The sequence below is a fragment of the Carettochelys insculpta genome, chromosome 12 (genome assembly GCF_033958435.1).
Source record: "Carettochelys insculpta isolate YL-2023 chromosome 12, ASM3395843v1, whole genome shotgun sequence".
NCBI lineage: Eukaryota > Metazoa > Chordata > Testudines > Carettochelyidae > Carettochelys > Carettochelys insculpta.
In genome coordinates this window covers 44,355,750-44,375,072 of record NC_134148.1, presented here as the reverse complement: position 1 = coordinate 44,375,072, position 19,323 = coordinate 44,355,750, and the positions used below count along the sequence as shown (strand labels likewise).

The following is a 19,323-nucleotide window of genomic DNA, read 5'->3' as shown; positions in this document are numbered from 1 at the left end:
GTTAGACAGGTCTGAGTTCAGTTAGATTTAATCTACCATAGAACTTTAGATGATTAACAATTCTAAACCCTGATGACAAAACATGTTTTCTTATAGCTTCCCTAAATGGCCTTCAAACTGTGCATGATTTAAACTAGTTTTAGTTGTGGCACCATTCAGGGTTATAAATGAGATTGTACTAGCATATGGAAACGACTTACAGCAAATATTTATTCTGAATGCAATCCCCCACTTAAGGCAGAGTTTCTTAATTGGAAACTAAGTTGAAATGTCTACCACCCCCTTAGCTCATAAGTAAACCTCAGCAGAGTTTATGAAATGCAAAATTTCTACACTGGAAAGCCTTGCACAAGCCCTTGTAAAACCTGACCCTAATAAAGAGAAAAACATGTCATGTTAATTTCACTGGCAAGAAGTATGTCGAGTCCCTGAATTTTCAATGCTAAGTTTTTGAAGCCATATGACCTTATGACCTTGTATTAGTTATTAAGCACTTACTTGATTCACTAGTGTCACAGTCCTGGGGATTGCACTTCTGGGCGTTCTCTGGCCACTGTTCATGGTCACACAGGCTACTGTCCTCTTCAGCTTCACCGGTTTTTGTGTTCATGCACTTCACCTGTCGCCGCTGGATGCCACCACCACAGGTGGCTGTGCACTGCAGAAAGTTAATTAGTCGAGATATAATCAGCTGCATTCAGAATTAAGATATTTTTTATACATGGCTGTGAGGTTGAGACTGCACTTAATATCTATATACTGTAGTGCTGTTTGCATGTTTAAAGGGGCACCTGAGCAAAATGCCTAAACTGTCTTTGTAGAACTTATTTCTCTTTTATCCCCTGCTCCAGTGAGTTGTTTCTATAGGACACAAAGGCATTTGTATTGTACCTGACACAACGGCTATCTGGCACTGCCGTGCACAATGTTATCTTCTGCTAAGCGACTAGACCTCTCTTAATTCTGCTGACAGAGTGAGTGGAAGGCTTCTTGTTGGCTAAATACGGGGCACAGCTAGCAACCCATGCCCATCAACATTTATTGTCTTCATATGCCTGTCTTGTTCAGTTTTTACAATGTATCTTGTCAAAGTAGGATTTCTTTAGAAACAGAATTCCTCAGAGGGCCTTTGCTCAGCAAAGCTGGTCAATGAGAAACAGTGTAGGATTATATTTTCAATATACTGGATAATTTATTGAAACTTGAAAGGCTCATCAAATGGCTCCATTCACTTCGTAGGCCCATGGCCACTGCCTGGGCATTGGCCTGCACCAAACAGTTTTACCAGTGAAACTACGTCAAATTAGAGGTGTCATTTTTTTTTTTTTTGTTGCCAGCATTACTATATACAGGCACAGTGATAGTGGTATAAGCTGATTTGAGCCAGCATTGTTTATTCTACTTTTCCAAACAAAAATAAGCTAGCCTGGTAGAAACACATTTGTGCATCTGCCTTAGGGGGCTATTTGCTGCTTTAACAAAGCCAGGATAATGAGAGCAGCAAAAAGCTTAATCGTAGATGCAGCCTTATAAATGCTACTATCAATTGTGGGAGGTTGATCGCAGAAATCAGTGTTACTGAGGAGGTGGCAGAGAGGATGTATTCTTATCTGAGATCACAGCGAAGTCCCTGGAAAACTGCTGTACCAAAACAACACAGGTGATAAATTCAGCTGTAGAAGAATTTCCTGTAAACATCTGCTCACCTCTCCCCATGATCCCACTACCCATTTGGTACAGGGGTGAGTGTTGCAGGGTCTTGTGTTATTTGGTCTTAACATTTCATCACACCATCCAAATTCTGGACACGTAACTAAACGCTCCTGTTCACCTCCACCGCATGACTCAGAGCACTGAGGGGAAACAAACAAACAATCACATCAGAATCAGGCTGGAGTAAGGGAAAGGGGAAAACACCCCAATTACTCATTTCTTCTGGCCTGACAGTGTGAAGAGGCCCTAAGAAAAATTTGCCCCGTGTTGAATGCCCATTCTTTTGATCACTATTGTCTGCTGGGGAGTAGACGGGCTCCTTTGTGGAAGTGGAGTTACTTTAATAATTTGAAGCTTGGCTCTTGGTCGCATACAACTTTGTAAGAATACAGTAGATCTCAGTTCATCTCTTTCTACAATACAGTAAAAGCCCGAGATACGCGCATTCAAGTTGCTCAAATCTCGGGTTAACATGGCTGAGTGGCAGGAAAACAGTGCCTGGCTCCTGGCTACCCACCACTCAGGGGAGCTGGGGAACTGACCTGGCTCGTCTGAGTGGTGGGCAGCCTGGAGCCAGCTCCCCACCACTCACATGAGCAGGGAAACTGACCAGAGCTGCTGCGCTGGTCAGCTTCCCTGCTCCTGTCAGTGGTGGCAGCTAGAGCCCGACTCTCTGCTGCTGCCCCGTCAGAAGTAGCAGCCTGACTCGCTGTCTGACAGGAGTGGGGAAACTGCTCCCGTTTCACAGCTCCTGTCAGGGCGGCAGCCTGACTCTCACTGTCCCTGACAGGAGTGGGGAAACTGCTCCCGTTTCACAGCTCCTGTCAGGGCGGCAGCCTGACTCTCACTGTCCCTGACAGGAGTGGGGAAACTGCTCCTGTGAGGGATGGCAAGAGTCAGGCTGCTGCTCCTGACAGGAGTGGTTTCCCCATTCCTGTCAGTGGCAGCAGCCACTCCTATCAATGGTGGCAGCTCAGAGTCAGGCTCTGGTTGCCACCAGTGACAGGAGTGGGGAAACTGACCAGGGCAGCAGCCCTGATCAGCTTCTTGTCTCCTGTGAGCAAGCAGCAGGGAGCTGAGAGCCAGGCTCCAGCTCCCCACAGCTCACAGGAGAGGGGAACTGACCACAGCAGCAGAACTGGTCAGTTTCCCTGTTCCTGTGAGTGGTGAGAAGCTGGAGCCTGACTCCCAGCTCCACGCTACTCATAGGAGACAGGAAACTGTCCAGTGCTGTTGCACAGGCCAGTTTCCTGGTCCCCCAAGTAACGTGAAATTTGACTTGTGTGGAGTTGCACAGGAATGCAACCTCTGCATACGCTGGGGGGGGGGGGGGGTCTACCGTACTTTCTAGAGCCAAAGACTTGGAGGGTCAGTATCTGTTCACGGCCAAGCCCACATAATACTCCCACTGACTTTTCATCAATGAGTCACACATTGAGTGTGGAATCTGGACTACAAGCTGTCTAGCGCTATCATGTATTTCTTCAATAATATCCATTATACATTGCACCATCAAGACTAAGCAAGAGGAAGATGCCAAAGAAATGTATTTGCAGGGGAGGGGCTGATAAGTAAGTGCTGATGCGAAACTTCTCCTCACAAAGTAGGCCAAAAAGGAATTTACTGGATATATAGTTATGAAAATGAATGGGGTGTTTGGTGAGAAATCGATCAGTCAGGAAGATATCTGACCAGGAGAGTGTAGCATAAAGAGTAGCTTTCAGGCCTCCAGATTCCTTTACTTAGCTGACAGGCCCCTTTTGAAGATGAAGACAAAAGTGCTTATGGAATAAGAGATAACGGACTAATCCAATGCTGCAGTTTAAGCAAGGGGATTATGAAAGCAGAACTAGGTGTGAGGACTGCGCCAAGCTCAGACTGGTGAAGAAGGAGAAAATCTGTGAAGGAATAACATTTAATTAACCACTTAAACAGTTTTCTGTGGACTCTTCCAACTGAAGACATGCTGGATCCTTCACAAATGCCAGACGTCCTCTGGTATCCCAGATTGCCATGCCCCAGTGATATCCCAGAATGCCTCATTCTGTGACATCTTCAGTGAACAAAGAGAAAACAGGAAAGGAAAACAAATAAGTTGCAAGCTAGCTGGAGGCTGAGGGCCTTCGCCGTTCTGCTCAGGGGAACCCTGGTGGGAACGGCAGATGACAAGCTTCAGCAGGGTTGGCCTACATCCAACTCACAGCGGGGTTTGGAACACAGCACCAGGCTGATTAGCCTGCTCATTTGTGGGGCTACTCATCTGTCTGGGGAAACCTGTGGGGGCAAGCGGAAGAGAACCCAGACCAGCAGCTGCCTGCTGGAATTTCTGTTAGAACGTTCTGCACGTGTCTGAGATTAACTCAGTTTTCTTCATAGTTTGGCAGTTCATCATTTAACCGACACTTGATAGTGTTGGGTTATTTGCAAACAGCTGCTAAAACACACTGAGAAGAACTTGGTCCTTCTGTCCATTTATTCCTCATGGACAGATCTGCATTGGGACTCTGAACTCTACAAAATTTGGCTCAGACTCATCCCTGAAGATGTATTGGGTGTGCCATCTCTCTCTAGAAATCCCCCTCACCTCTCTCCAGGACGAGGTGTACCAGTCCAGACATGACTTGGTTTGGCAGGGAGTCTGCACTGGCGGCTTGTAGAAAACAGCTTGACAGTGAAAGGGCCGCAGAAGCCTCTGATCTCTGATGTCAACGCACTGAACATCCCGAACCTTCAGTCCCCCTCCACAGTTCTTAGAGCACTGGATAAACAATACAATGAGTCAGGCTGGTGGAGCAGAAGCAGTAACAGTGTCCAGATGGGAATCCCTCCAGCAAAGTTGAGTTTACCCAGATATCAAGGAATCAAATCGCTAGCTCTCTCCTTCATTAACTCTTTCAGTGTTTGCCTTTGGCTCTCTCCTGGATTGTACCTAGTCCAAGCTGAAGAGGGCCCTAAGCACGGCTACAAACCCCAGGACTTTTCACTCTGAAAGAACGCTATTTGCATTAATGACAAGTACCAGAGAGATGGCCATGTTAGTCTGTACCCATGAAAATGAGAAAGCCGATGGCACTTACAGACTAACAGATTTTTTTGGAGCATAAGCTTTCCTGGGCAAAAACAAACCGGGTCTTTGCCCACGAAAGCTTATGCTCCAAAATATCGGTTACTCCATAAGGTGCCACAGGACTTCTCGTTGCATTTGCATTAATGGCAACAGGTTTTTGAGGTCATGTCCCTGCACCCACAGATCTTGGATGTTAAGGCCTATTAAAATCATCCACCATAAACCTGTTGGTCCAGGAGTGTTTCCCACCATTTATTCTCAAGGGGTTTGTCCAGTCGAGTTTTAAAAGTCTTGGGCTATGAGGGATTTTTGTGAAACTTCCTGAGAGCCTCACACCCCAAAGCTATTCCCAGCCTCCTCCCACCACTCTCCTTTGTTTAGCTTCAGCCCAGGCCTCTTTCAACCACCTTGACTCCACGCCTGCTTTTGCTGACTCACTTCCAGTCAGAGCCCTTTATGTTCCCACTTAGTTACGCTTTATGCTCATTGAGTTTCCCAGCCTGGGCTTCCGCCCCAGTGGGAATGTCAGCAAGGGCACCATTTTGAGAGGGCTGGGAGGGAAGACAGCAGCCAGGCATGCCAGGACCCTGCTTGCTCTTCTTCGTGTTCTCCTGACTGTCAGGGAGTAGGGGGAAAGTACACACATTGCATGAGTTATTCCTGTGCCACCCAACCCCTGGCCACGAGCGAGAGGCACGCATACAAGCTGTGCACTGTCCCCTCATTCCCCGTCAGTCGGGGATCTGGAAGCAGAGCAGCCGTGCCACAGCAGCTGCCTTCCTGAAAAGGAGCCCTTGTTAACCCTGCTGTTCCTAGCCCCACAACCTGAGTCCAGCACAGCCGAGTCAACTGACCCAGGCTCGGCGACTTGGCGCTGGTCTGTGGGTGTTTCTCTGCAATGCAGGGACATCCCAGAGACATCTATAAAGGGCGAGGGGAAAGAAAGCCAAATACCCTCCGAAGTTTTGATTCAGCAGTGCCGACAGCTGCGCCCTGGAAGGGGCAGGACCAAGGGTGGAAGAGGTGAGGCTAGGACATTTGGACTGTGGTGCTGCCCCTCAGCTGCACACAGCAGCACTGCAGTAACAATTCAAAGGGGCCCAGAACGCCAGCTGCTCATGCAGCTCTAGGCCCGGGAGCAATTGCCCCCTTTACTCCCTCCCCTCCCTCACCAGCAGGCACGTTTTCTTTGAGTCTATTTACGTTTACCTTGCTCCAGTTTCCAAGACGCCACGACGAACATGGTCTCAGGTAACACCTTCGAGCTGGGACAGGCTTATTTGCAGCAACACAATCTTCATCCTTGCCTGTGCTACAGTGCACTGTCCTCCAGCTAGCTCCTAGGCCGCAGGTCGTGGAGCACTGCAGCACAGGCAAAAATTAACCCCTGCCTCCACCCACACAGAGAAAACCAAAGCTCAGCAACTGGGGAGTACGAAGCTATGCTGACAGCAAAGCAAACAGCTTGTCTTCGTGGGAAAATCCTGTGGAACTCAACAGGGGTGAAAGGTAGCAGGATGCAATAAAAATTAAATGGGCTCCTGCAGAAACATGTCTTCAAACTGGCAGGGCCCAGTCCACTCTTGCATGGCTGTAGCTCAGTGGCATTACAGCACCATCAACACAATAGTGAATCAGAACCACAGAACTTAGCGGAGGACAAAAGTCTTTCTAAAGAGTATTCAAGCCACCTGCCCTCACATTAGTAGAGAGCTTTATCCCTGCTTGGGAATTGTGTGTGTTAATTAAAGCTTTTCCCAGCAGAATTCTCACTCTCTAATCAGTTCCTACAGCCTTTTGGATTCCTCATGTTCAAGCAAGAAGACAAGGAAAGGAACTCCTGTATAGTAACTTTAGCTGTGTGGCTCTGGCTGTGAGAGCTCCTGTAATCCTTTGCAGATTCTCATGCTTGAGTATTTCTTGACATATCACCTATCCTAAGTTTCTAACTGATGAGGAAGCAGCTGCACTTACTGGGCCATGCTGTCATAGGGCAAGAGGGTGCAGCTCCAGGGTTGTTAGTTGACCAGGAATGGATTTAGCCTGCTAAGAGCTTCATTAATTAGCACTGCTGGCTTTATTTGTTTAACTGCTCCCCGCGCTCCTGCTCATCTTCTTTCAAGCCAAGTCCCCACTCTCTTTACGTGATACAAGTCCTGATAAACGTCTCTCTCCTATCAGTCCCCTCCAAAGTGCAGTGCCTGCATCTTGTTCTCCTACCTCAGCTCATCCCTTGTGTCTTATGTCCCCAATCACCTTGCTGACATTACCATTGTGCCTCTCTGCTGCCCCAGAAAGATCTGAATGGGGTTCACAATGTGTGATGGTCACTTGCTGCTCAGTGACAGCTATGTCACAGCAGTGACACAGAGTTGTGCTGATTTCACTGAGAGCACAGTGTAATCTCTGAACATGGCTCATCCGTCCCTGAGGCAGTGGTAGAATAAAGGCCATGTTCAATGTCTGCTTTAGAGGCTTGATTGTCTTTTACCGATATCTCAAAAGGTCTTATGTTCTGTACGCAAACTCCTTGCAATGAGCCTGTAATGTTGCATACCCCTCAGACTGTAGTCTCTCTTCAGGGTTCTCTGTCTCTCACTTTACCACCACGCAGTGAACTACATCAGCCATTTGTCTGTCATTGCAGAACCTATTCAAAGAACAGTCAGAGGAAGAGACTCTACAATCAAGGGGCTCTGCATAGGCAGACTAAGTTTTCTTCTGGTATGTTGTAGTCTTGGTGCAAATGGAATTCCTGTGATTTTATCTCTTGGGGCCAGGGGAAGACAGAACCATGGCCAATGAGGCTTGGCGCATAACAGGACTGTGCAGGATGCTCCATGCTTCACCAAGTTAGGGCTAAGCTGTTGCCAGCCCTCTGGGGGCTACACAGCATGGGGGGCGAGATTACAGAGCCTTCTCCCTGCCCTCCTGCTTGCTGGGCTGCCAACCCTCCAGGACTGGCCTGGAGTCAGCAGGAATGAAGGATTTTTATGGAAAGATTATGTCCTCTGATAAAATCTCCTGGAATATGTCCAGCCCAAACTGGCAAACCTACTCGCTGGGAAGCTGATGTAAGTGGTGTAACCACTGCCTTTGGGTTGGGGGCACAGGATGGTTCAGTCGGAGCATAAGGCCCCGAAGGGGGCTGGTATAACTGCACCCTCCTACGCCCAGGCCAGCAGAGCTGGAGTGCGCATAGGGGAGGCAGCCATGCCCCTGAGGAGCATACCCTTGCACTGGGAAGGCCTGGCCAGCCTTCTGTTCTTGATCTTCACCCCTGGTCAGGGCACCTCTAGACATCACCCCACAGTGCTAAGTGGTACCAGCACAGCCCAGCACTTAATTCCTTCTGCTAATGCACAGAATTGGCCACTAGCCAAGGAAAACAACAGGTCTGTGAAACAAACACCTTTTCTGCAAGCCCAGCAAAAGCCCCCTCGGCAGCAAAGGCCTGCTCATGCAACGGGCCTGTCCTCCCGACAGTGCCCAGCTTACACCTTTCACAGGTATCAGCTGTACTTGCCTCACTCCAGCTCCCAACTTCCCAGCTGGTCATTTCTGGGGCTGGGTTGGCAGCAGGGGGCAATAGGGAAGACTCCTCCTCCTGCTGCTGCTCTGGAAGGCTGGGTGTCGGGACAGAAGTGCCAAGTTCTCCATCCCTGCCAGAGAATATCCTCTCACCCTGGCTCGTGTTTTTGCTTGGGTCTCCACGGGTGACTCCAGGCACACCAGAAAGCCCATTCTTTGTATACGGAGTCGTCCTTCCCTTTGCTTCTGTCGCAGTCCCCCATGCTATAGTTATCTCAGCTGGCAGAGCTGAAAATGTCCCTCCTGGACCAGCCATGGGGGTTGGATCTGAGGACATCAGCGTGGCTGGTGTCTGGTAGGTGAGACTGTTGGATATCTGTGTCCTGCTTTCTGGTGTGACTGTCTCACGCACGTGGGGAGGCGTGGAACTCAGTGGAGGAGTTGTTATGGCAGCTGGCGTGCCAGGAGTCTGTGAAACGTTACTGATATCATCTCGCTCGTTCTGTGCATCCTCTGTCTGGGTTGTGTTGGGAGCTGGTTCTGTGTTATCAAAATTATAGGGACCCAGAGTGGGGTGAGTAGCTTCCCTGATGCCTGCTGGTACCTGCTGAGATCCGGGTTCAGTGGAGAACAATGGGATGTCTTCAGCTGCAGGGTGCAGTGGCATCTTTGTCACTGGCTGGGGAGGTAGGTTATGCGGTAGCCTGTTCATGGCTGAGCTCTCCACTGTTACAGTCACACTGGGCAGTGCTTTTTCACCTTGGGGTTTGGAGGCAGCATCACCATCATCAGTGACCACTGAATCCATTTCACTGGTACCCTCCTGGCCTTTCTGGCCAATACCAGCCAAACCGTCTTCTTCCCAGTCACTGTTAACAGGAACCTCTGAGCTTTTAGCATCCTCTCCTCTGCTTCCAGACTCTCCTGTACTCCCCCAAATGTCATACATCTCTTCTCCCCCAGCCCGGTCCTCATCAACAGGCAGCGGTGGCGTAGGGATGGCCAGATAAGGATAACTAACAGAGGGGGTGGTTGCTGCTGCATCCTGTTCAGAAGTGGTTCTTGTCAGCAGGACCCTGGGGGGTTTATCTGTGGGCAGATAATCACTGCTGTTTATAGAATAAAGCTTTGTTCCATTCTCAGTGGGCAGATCATCTCTGGAGAATGGTGTGTGCCTTTCCTCCTCTTTCACTCTCAAGTAGGAGGACGTTACATAGCTGGCAGTTGTTGTTCTGCTTGTCCCATGTTCCTCAGTTATGCTGAAGAGAGTTGTATTGTCTCGAACCCCTGCAATGTCCTTTTCTGCGTGATGCACATGTGCAGAAGTAGATGTCTCACTACTTGCTGGATTTCCTTCCCTGGGTTCTCCTGCTGGCTGTGCAGTATATGGAATGGTAGGAGATATTTTATTAGACTCCTTCCGGTTATTAGCTGCTTCGTGCCCAGCGTCTGGCTCAAACCCCTCACTCTTGATGTCTTTCTCAGCAAAAGGATCATAGGACAGATCTTCATGGAAATTGATAAAATTATAATCATAGTAAAAATCATCTACAAACACGTTTCCCTTTTTGTTACTGCTGCTGGGAAAATCCTCCTCAGCTATGACATTCTCGTCTTTGGCTTCTGGATCATTTGACGCTGAGGGGTTAAAGTGGGAAATGTGATGACTGGGAATGTAATTTATTTCATTAAACAGTTCCCTACTTGAAGAACCGCTGCCAGACCAGTCTGTGTTGGCGTTTTCTGTTTGCTTCTGACATTGCTTAAGGGAGCAAGTAGTTTCTGACAGTGGTCTCGCTGTAGGATCACAAGTTGCTTTACTATTGTTACTGCAATAAACAGGACGTCTTTGTGTTCCATTTCCACATGTTACTGAGCACTAGAAAAGGAAAAGAAATGGAAATACTAGAAACAAGATCACGAGAAACAGAATTCAGTAACGCACAGTAAGGATGTGCATTATCATACACTCATGGACAGGGTTATACAAATGAGACTGTTTACTGTTCACATGGAATGACTATGCTAATATCAGTGCTAGCTCTCTGAGCCTGTAAAGTCAGATGCTAGAAAACACTTGAACTGAGCAGAATGATCATGCAATTAATAAAAGTTTTGTCTCTTCTCCAATCAACTTGCTGTAAGAGTGTTTTACTAAGTATTATGGCACTTAGTTGTACTGGGCAGATACACCGTATCAGATAAGCTGTATATTACAAAGAGATCTGGCAGTGAGCCTATAATTAAGGGTTATTCATATTTCTGTTACAAACAATTTTGCTGATTGTGTTTAAATCTTGGGCTACTTTGCTTCAGGCTGAAACTTGGCCTACATGTTGGGCAGAAAAGTTTTCTGGGAGTTGGGATTTGTGGATAGGAATGGATAAGAGGATCTAAAAGTGCTAAGCACAGTTGCCATGAATTCTGGCCCATCTCTTGAAAGAGACTGTTAAATAAATGGGTCAGAATATGGGTGTGGGCCTGGGAAATGGAAAAGCAGGGATTATAAAGATGCTTTGTTGAGGAAAAGCATATAATAGACCCATTGATATTATTCAGTATAAAAGAGGTCCACAAACTGGAAATAAGGTCAGTGAAATTATCTTATACAATGTGCAAGCCATAATTCCATTAACTTCACATTTGCTCTGAATGAGCTGCAGATCATTATGCTTAATTATAACTGATTTATATGGCATTAGTCATGCACAACACAGTCCCTTACATAATCAAATCAGAAAAGCAAACCTAAACCCAGGAGATTTTAAACACAAACACCATGTATGTTGGGTTCACAATATCTCTGTTTGGGCAAGCCGTTAATTTACAGTGACCAAAGCAAGCAATCAGAATTCAAGGTGAACTGCACAGAGTTAAGTTCTCAGCCCTGATCTACACTAGGGAACAAAGTTGATCCCACACATGTAATTCTAACTACACCATTAATGTAGCTAGAATCAACCTATTAGGATCGACTTTGTTCCCTGGTATGGATCGGGGCTCTTTGGGCTTGCTCTGACATCCGTTACTCCATGCAATAGCTTGGAGTACCAGGGTCGATGGCTGAGCAAACAGACGCAGCAAAATTGAACTCTGGAGGATTAACTGAAGTGCGCTGAATGTGCAGCAAGCAAGGACATACCCTCAGACGATTTGCAGAATGCAAGGTAGGGGCAGGGCAAACTCACACGAAAGTGTGTGGTGTGGGTCGGGGTGGATATGTTACACATGTGCAAAGGTCATTAAGTGTCAGCCTATGCTTCTGCAGCGCCTAGTGTTGCCAGGGGCCAGGCTAGCCCTTGGCACATATTAATCGTTCTTTGAGGGACCAATAAGGCAGCTGGAGAGTACAGTGAATGGAGTGGAGAAAACATCTTCTCCCTAGCGCACACACAATGCGCACAGAGCCAATACACTGCCTGTCTATCCTGGGTGCTCACCTGCACTGGAGCAATCCTCGCTGCGCAGTTAGGGCTGTAACATTACTGGACTTTTAAATTAATTAAGAAAACCATTTCTGTGCTCACTGTGTTAAGTTTGCACCAAATCTTGTGCCAGGTGGGCCAAGTGAGGTGTCTAGTGAAAGCTGGTAATGCCCTGAATCTGTTTAGGCTGCTTGAATGTCTGAGCCATCTTTGTATGCAAAGTTATAGATATTGGCTTTATATCTGCAATAGAAATGTTTTAGTGCTGACATTCACAATTGGAGTGTAATCACCTCCGCAGTCAGGTGACATGGACTGAACAAAGGGACAGAGGCCCAGAAATCAAATCCACATTTTATGGAAACTGACTTAGATTGGTCATCTGAGATGCAGCCAAGGGCAGAAGGCCACACCAGGCAACCAGATCAGGTTCCTCCATTGCTTATGTGAGGAAGAAACGATTTTTTTCCCTCCACATGCAACTCTATAAAGATGTCGCTGGCAGTGACTATATATGGTTCATAAGTCATCATGAACTAAGCCTGGTAGATTGGGGGCCCATCCCTCCGAAGGATGTTTTCAGAGACACTCAAGAAATCAGCATATAACATCACTGGCCTGCATCAATAGCTTTAATTGATGTACCTAAAGTACCACTTTAACAGTTTTTTTTCCTCTCACCCTATTCTTTCTTTCTTTGTTAATAAATCTTTAGATTTTAGATTCTAAAGGACTGGCCCAGCATGCCATTTTGGATAAGACCTATGTCTATATTGACCTGGGGATGTGGCCAATCCTTTTGCGCCTTGGAAGAATCTGTGTGGATTTGGTGAAACTGGTTTTAACAGCCCTCACCTGATTAAGGAGGGTTGCTGGTTTGGGCATCAGGAACAGCTGGAGCACCAGTGGGCTTGTGCATGTAGCTTCTGGCTGGCCAGTGGGACTGGCAGAAGTATTTTTGTGTCTGGTTTGGTGCCTTATTGACAAGGAAATCCAACCCTGGGCAGTAAGTGGCCTGGTTTTAAGCAATTTGCCCAGGACTAGTTCTCTCAGCTTGGCCCAGAACCCCTCATAATAGTACAGAGGTGGTATGGACCATTCTTCCCATTGGCTCATACACTAAAAAGAACACACACATTTTCAGTAAAACATGGCGAAAGCAGGCCTGCTCTCACCAACATGCTAAGACAGTGATCAAGACCCTGGGCCCTTTAAATCTCCACTGGAGTGCTGTGCTGTGTTCTCTGGCTGGCTTTGGGGGCTGGAAAGGGGGCCAGCATGGTGCAATCTGAGGGCTAGCTGCCCCAGCCTCACCCCTTCCAGGACTGCAGAGGTGGTGCCCTTCACCTTGCCCAGGGGTCTGACAAATCTGTTGGCTCCCCTGTTCCATGCACATTAAATCTGGGCAGCAAATGGACACACTTTGTAAGCTGCACCTGATTTTTCCAACACGCAGATAAGTTGCTGGAGAGCCTAGGCTCCACATGGTTCTCACACTTCTCTGTACCACAATCCACTTCAGACAAAGGGAATTACTGCAGGAGCCCAGGAGAGGGGACAAAAGCCTGAGGCAGCCTGCACCCTGGGAAGGGGTAAATCCCACAGGCTGCAGCCAGGGGTTCTAGAACAATGCGGTGCTGAGAACCATTGAATCAAACTGTAACCTTGTATGTCTGGGATGCCACCTTCAGCTGGGGGTGCGGTAGCACCCCTAAATCCAGCACCAAGGACTTCAGCCCCCAGCAGGGGGCGTCTAACCTGAGTTCTGACATGCAGGACTGAAGTCCTCAAGTGTCACCTTCTGCCTTGGGTAGTGGGGCTCAGGTTTGGATTTGGCCTAAATACCAGCAAATCTAAGTCAGTGCTAGGGTCACAACCAGCATTCCTGGGAAGCTGAGTGCTTCGGCAGCCACCCAGGAGAGATTCAGGTGCTGCCCAGCTGATTAGCAGAGCACCCCAGCCACCAGCCTGTGCTTCTATTGAAGGTACAGAGCTGCATATGCCCTGGTGCACATAACAAAATTTATTCTGCCAAGGGAAAAAAAAAATCAGAGGGAACACTGGTCGCAACCAACTTTGGGGTCCAGAGCCCCAGTTTGAAAACCACTGAATGAACGACCTGTGATCTGGCAAAGCACTTAGGCATGTGCTTAACTTTAAGCATCTAAATTATCTTATTAACTTCAGTGTACTTAAAGGGGCCCAGAAGGAACCACTGTTATTATCTAATCTGATCTGCACAATGCAGGCCATAGGACTTCCCTGAATGAATTCCTGTTTGAGCTAGAGAATCATTGGAAAGACACATTCAATCTGAATTTTAAAATGATCAGGGACAGAGAATTCTTTGTTAAATTGTGCCAATGGTTAGTGACGCTGTTATCAATGCATACTTTATTTCTAGTTTAAATTTGTCAAAATTTCAACTGCCTGTCATTGGATCATGTTAGGTCTTTCCCTGGTAGACTGAAGAACCCCATCGCATCAAACTTCTGTTCCCGGTGTGGGTGCTTTCAGAAAGTGATCAATCGCCCTGTCCTCTTTGCTTTGACGAATGAAACAGATTGAGTCCCTTGAGTCTTTTACGGTAGGGCATGTTTTACCGTCCTTTAATCGTTCTTGTGGCTTGTGAATTGTGGCCACCAGAATTGGACCAGTACGTAAATTGTCTCTTTGCTCCAAAGGGCATTAGCCTTTTGACCAGAGCAACGAACGGGAAGCTCCAATTCTGCTGCTTGTACACACGGCCCCCAAAGTCTTTTTTGGAACAAGTACCTCCCAGGCTAGCAGTACCCATCCTGTCAGTATGGCCTGCGTTCTTTGTTTCTAGCTGTATGGCTTTACCTATAGCCGTACTGCAAGGACTACTGCTTGCTCACATTTGGTTTATAAAATGACCTGGATTGTTTTGGATCACTGACCTGTCTTCATTATTTACCAACCCCAACCACATCTCTGTGTCATCTGCAAATTTCATCAGGAATGATTTTATGTTTCCTTCCAGACTGCTGATAAAAAGGTTAAACAGTAAAAGGCCAAGAGCGGTTCCCTGTGGGATCTACCAGAAACACACATATTCAGTAATGATTCCTTGTTTACAATTACATGTTGAGACCTAACTTTAACCTGATTTAACCATTTAATGTATGCCACATAGATTTTTGCATCATTCAAGTTTTTTAATCAAAATATCAGGTGAGAACATGCTAAATGCCTTACAGAAGTCTATGTATAATATAACAACACTATTACTGTTATCAAACAAACTTTCAATTTCATCAGAAAAGTTATAACATAACCCATATATGACAAATAATACTAGCCTCATTTGATTATTTATCAATTAAGTAACATATCATCTAGTTTATTATTTTGCCCAGGATTTTGTTAGGCTGGCATATCTTTGCCAGATCTTCCAAGTGATCCTTTTAAAATATTGGCACAACTTTAGTTCTTTGTGCCCTCTGAAGTAGCCACAGTGCTCCAAGACTTATTGAAAATCACCATAAATGGTCCAGTGGGCACCTCAGCATGCTTTTAATACAAGTTATCCAGACCTGCTAACCTGAGTTACTCTTGGAATGAAAGGTAATTATTATCTGATATGAATACTTCATCTGTTTGCCCCACCAAACAGGAACATAAGAATGTCATACTGGGTCAGAACTAAGGTCCACTGAGCCCAGTATCTTGTCTTCCACTTGGCTAATGCCAAGTGCCTCTGAGGGAATGAACAGAACAGGTAATAATCAGATAGTTATTGAATATTTCTGTTTTTTACATTACTATGGATAATTTTACTATTTCCATCTAACAATGAAGTAACCACTGTTAGGATTACTTTTGTTCATAATACACTTTTTAAAAATCCTTATTATTTTCTTAATTTGGCTGGCCATAAAGGCTTGCGTCCTTTTGCTTCTCATCAATTATCTACAATTCATATTTTTAATTTATATTTATTGCTAAAATATCCCCCCCATTTGCTTATAGATATACATTTATAATGTTTCTTTTATTTTCCTTCTAAGACAAGTTGATTTTTTGATCAGTTAAGCCTTCTTTCTCAGCTGCAAAACTGTGGCTTTTTGGGTGTCTAGTAACATTTTTTTCTTAAACAGTTCCCAGTTATCATCTACAGTCTCTGTTCACACTTTCTTTCTTTCGTTAGTGTTTTTGGTAAATAACCTGTTTTTCATTTTCTGATTTTTCTAATGAATTCTTAAACCTAAAACTTAATTTTAAACTGAACATTTTTGAAAATGATATTTGAAAATGTGAAATTAACATTTTTAGTTAAAAATTCAAACTATGATGAAGCTGACTTATCAAAAGAAAAAAAACCCTGAAGGTTATATTTTCATTAGGGTATATTTTATATACCCTAAATATATATTTTAATGTTCTATGGACATTTTTCATGAAAATGTAACTTTTGGGGAATTCATACCCTAACAAAAATTCCATTTTTGAAAAATAGCCAAAGGTCAAAGAAAAAATATTTTACAGAGCTCCAGCCACACTTGCTTCTGCCACCAGTTTTGGCTGACCCCATGCCCCCATAAAACTCATAGCTTCTTATCTCCATTGGGGATGGCGATAAAACTAGTGCACTTCCATAAGAGATTCTCAGAGCTGCTTAAAGGAGCACTAAAGACCAAGTACAGGAAAGTCATTTTCTTGCAGCAGACACCCTTCTTGGCACAGGCTGGTAAATTAGTGTTTTTCTCTCTAAGGTTGATCACAGGGCTGTCAGTTCCCTCCGACAGTGGGTCAACCTCAAATGGACCTATCTAGGCTGGAGAACTCAGGTAAGTGACATTGGCGCAAAACATCTGCACCGAGAGTTTGCATACCCGTAGATGCACAGTTGTACAGACACGCCTCTGGCATGTGGCCAGAAAGAGGAACAACACTTCTTAAAAGATGGAACCAACCCAACCCACTCTCAGAATCTACCTCTTCATGGTGAACAACTGTGCTAAATGCAATCTCTTAGAAGTACTGTAAATACGCACAACTTCAAAGCTGCCTGCTCAGAAAGGTGCCCGTGGGAGCCCAGCTTTAATTTGTCATGCTTCGTTTTCCATTGCACACTTTAGAACAATTATCACCCAAATGATTAGCATGTAGGTTGTGTGGACCAAGCTCAGCACTGGCACTTAGCAACCCTCCCAGAATTCCTCTGCTGCCTTGATCCAGCTGGCTGGTTCAGCTGTTTAAATAGCCATTGAGAGCCGGGCCTCGTGGAAGCTGAGCAGTGAACTGTCTGTGCCGCTCACTATCTGCACCCTCACACACTCCAGCTTGCTCTCCTTTTTAATAGCAGAGTGTCAATTTTCCAGTCGTGGTCATACACTACAGTATACGTACAGCACAGCAAACCACCCAGTTGAAAAGCCTTATGGGCAGGGCAGCTGACAGACTAGACAACCCCCTGGGCAAGCTGAGGGAGTCCAGCTCTATGTCTCGCAGAAAGGGTGGGGCTGGGTCTATTCTTCTCCAGCTAGCCTTTCAGTGCCTCTCAGGTGTGCTGCATAGGGCTTTGGCAGCTATTTAAAGGGACTGTGGCACCAACCGCCACCATAGTAGCAGCAGTGATGGACGTGGGCCCCTGCATCCTTTTTAAATGCCAGGCCCCAGGGCAGCTGCCCACTTTGCCCCCCGCCCCGGTCAATGGCCCTGTGTGCAGATCTTGGGCTCAGGGGACGTTTTACTGCATGTGTCATTGTTCATACTCACACTGGAGTCCAGGCTCTAGGATCCTGTGACATGAGAAGGTGCCTGAGCTTGGGCTGTGACCCTGAAATGTTACACTGCAATTAAACAGCCCCTAAGCCTGAACCATTTAGCCAGAGTGAGCTGGCACAGGTCAGCCGCGGTTATCTATCCAGAGCATGGACCGACCCTTAATGCTTCCCTCCCACACAAACTCTCACGGCTTCCCCAGAACACTGTGTTGCAGCGTGCTCTGAACATCTGCAGGATTCTGCCAAATCGAAGTGAAAATCTGTGGGGCTGCAAAATACTTAAAAGGCTTTAGAAGCTTTTATTTCTATAGATCTAATTATTCACCCCAAGTATGGAGCACCTCCTACACCCCGATGGAAGAAACACACAAACATGAAGAGGGTGGAAAATATTATTACAGCTTCAGGGTGATTCTTTTTTGTAAGATGTATCTGTGTCTCCCATCTGCCTTTCACTTGAGTTGAGATTTATAATTGTTGCTCCTCAAAAAACACAAGAATTAAAATGAATGTTAATGTTTAAATTGTCAGGCCTCCAAGTCTTTCTGGAATGTCTGACAGGTGGAATTAGGATGAGGGCTAGACACCTGCCCCCGCCTCTGAACCTGTCTGAATTCCTCTCCTTTCCTCCACTTTCATAGAAACACAGAACACCAGAACTGGAAGGGACCTCAAGAGGTCACGGAGTCCTGTTCCTTGCCCTCTCAGCAGGACCGAACACCATCGAGACCATCCCTGATAAGTGTCTATCTAACCTGCTCTTAAATATCTCCAGCCATGGAGATTCCACAACTTCCCTAGGTAATTTATTCCAGTGTTTAACCACCTTGACAGGAAATTTTTCCTAATCTTTGACCTAAACCTCCCTTGCTGCAGTTTAAGCCCACTGCTCCTTGTCCTATCCTCAGAGGCCAAGGAGAGCAATTTTTCTCCCTCCTCCTTGTAATCCTCTTTCAGGTATTTGAAAACCGTTATCATGTCCCCCCTCAGGCTTCTCTTCTCTGAACTGAACAAGCCCAGTTCTTTCAGTCTTCCCTCACAGCTCATGTTCTCTAGACCTTTAATCATTCTTGTTGCTCTTCTCTGGACCTTCTCCAATTTCTCCACATCTTTCCTGACATGGGGTGCCCAGAACTGGACGCAATAGTCCAACTGGGGGCTAATGAGCGCTGAGTAGAGCAGAAGAATGACTTCTCGTGTCTTGCTCACAGCACTCCTGTTAATGTGTCCCACAATCTTGTTTGCTTTTTTCGTAACAGCATCACACTGACTCCTATTTACCTTGTGGTCCACTGAGACTCCTAAATCCCTTTCTGCAGTACTCCTTCCTAGACCGTTGCGACCCAGTTTGTACATATGAAGCTGATTGTACCTTCGTTTGCATTTGTCCTTATTAAACTTCATCCTGTTTACCTCAGTCTTTAATCTGAGCTCCCCCCCGAGCGGAGTGTATTGCTTCCCTAGGAGATTCTTACTGAGGGCCCCACTGTGCTTTGCAAAGGAGTGCCCCTGAGTCAAGGATGAGCTGTCCAAATCACTGGGTCTCAACTTCTTTCCATTTGTGGACCCCTAAATCCTTTCAAATGGAGGTGCGGACGCTTTGGAAATCTTAGACAGTCTAAGGCCCCCATGGGCACACAGGCTGAACACGATTGCTCTGTGGTAACAGCCACCCCAACAGAGCCCTTAGCTGTTGTCTGCAGGTCCCCGGGGCGTACGGACTCTGGGTTGAGAATCGCTGTGCTAAGAGGCTCTGTGGTTCCAGCAGAGGCTCCTGTTGCCTCAGGGTGTTTATCTAATTGACCCCTCAAGTGCCCCAAAGAACAGAGCTCTTTAC

General features: G+C 46.3%; 1 protein-coding gene across 3 annotated transcripts in view; it reads right to left on the bottom strand.

Moving 5' to 3' along the window:
* Positions 1-19,323, bottom strand: part of ADAMTS7 (ADAM metallopeptidase with thrombospondin type 1 motif 7) — a 176,166-nt gene that overhangs the window by 55,532 nt on the left and 101,311 nt on the right. Inside the window, exons 19-23 of one of the 3 annotated variants that reach the window (XM_075006472.1) lie at positions 8,307-10,190; positions 5,990-6,142; positions 4,298-4,471; positions 1,707-1,853; positions 499-658 (exon numbers count right to left, since the gene is read on the bottom strand). In XM_075006472.1, the coding sequence (XP_074862573.1) occupies positions 499-658; positions 1,707-1,853; positions 4,298-4,471; positions 5,990-6,142; positions 8,307-10,190 (2,518 nt within the window). Of the gene's footprint in view, positions 1-498; positions 659-1,706; positions 1,854-3,240; positions 3,767-4,297; positions 4,472-5,989; positions 6,143-8,306; positions 10,191-19,323 lie in introns of those variants that run through there. The other 2 variants (XM_075006474.1, XM_075006473.1) reach the window with 2 other exon arrangements.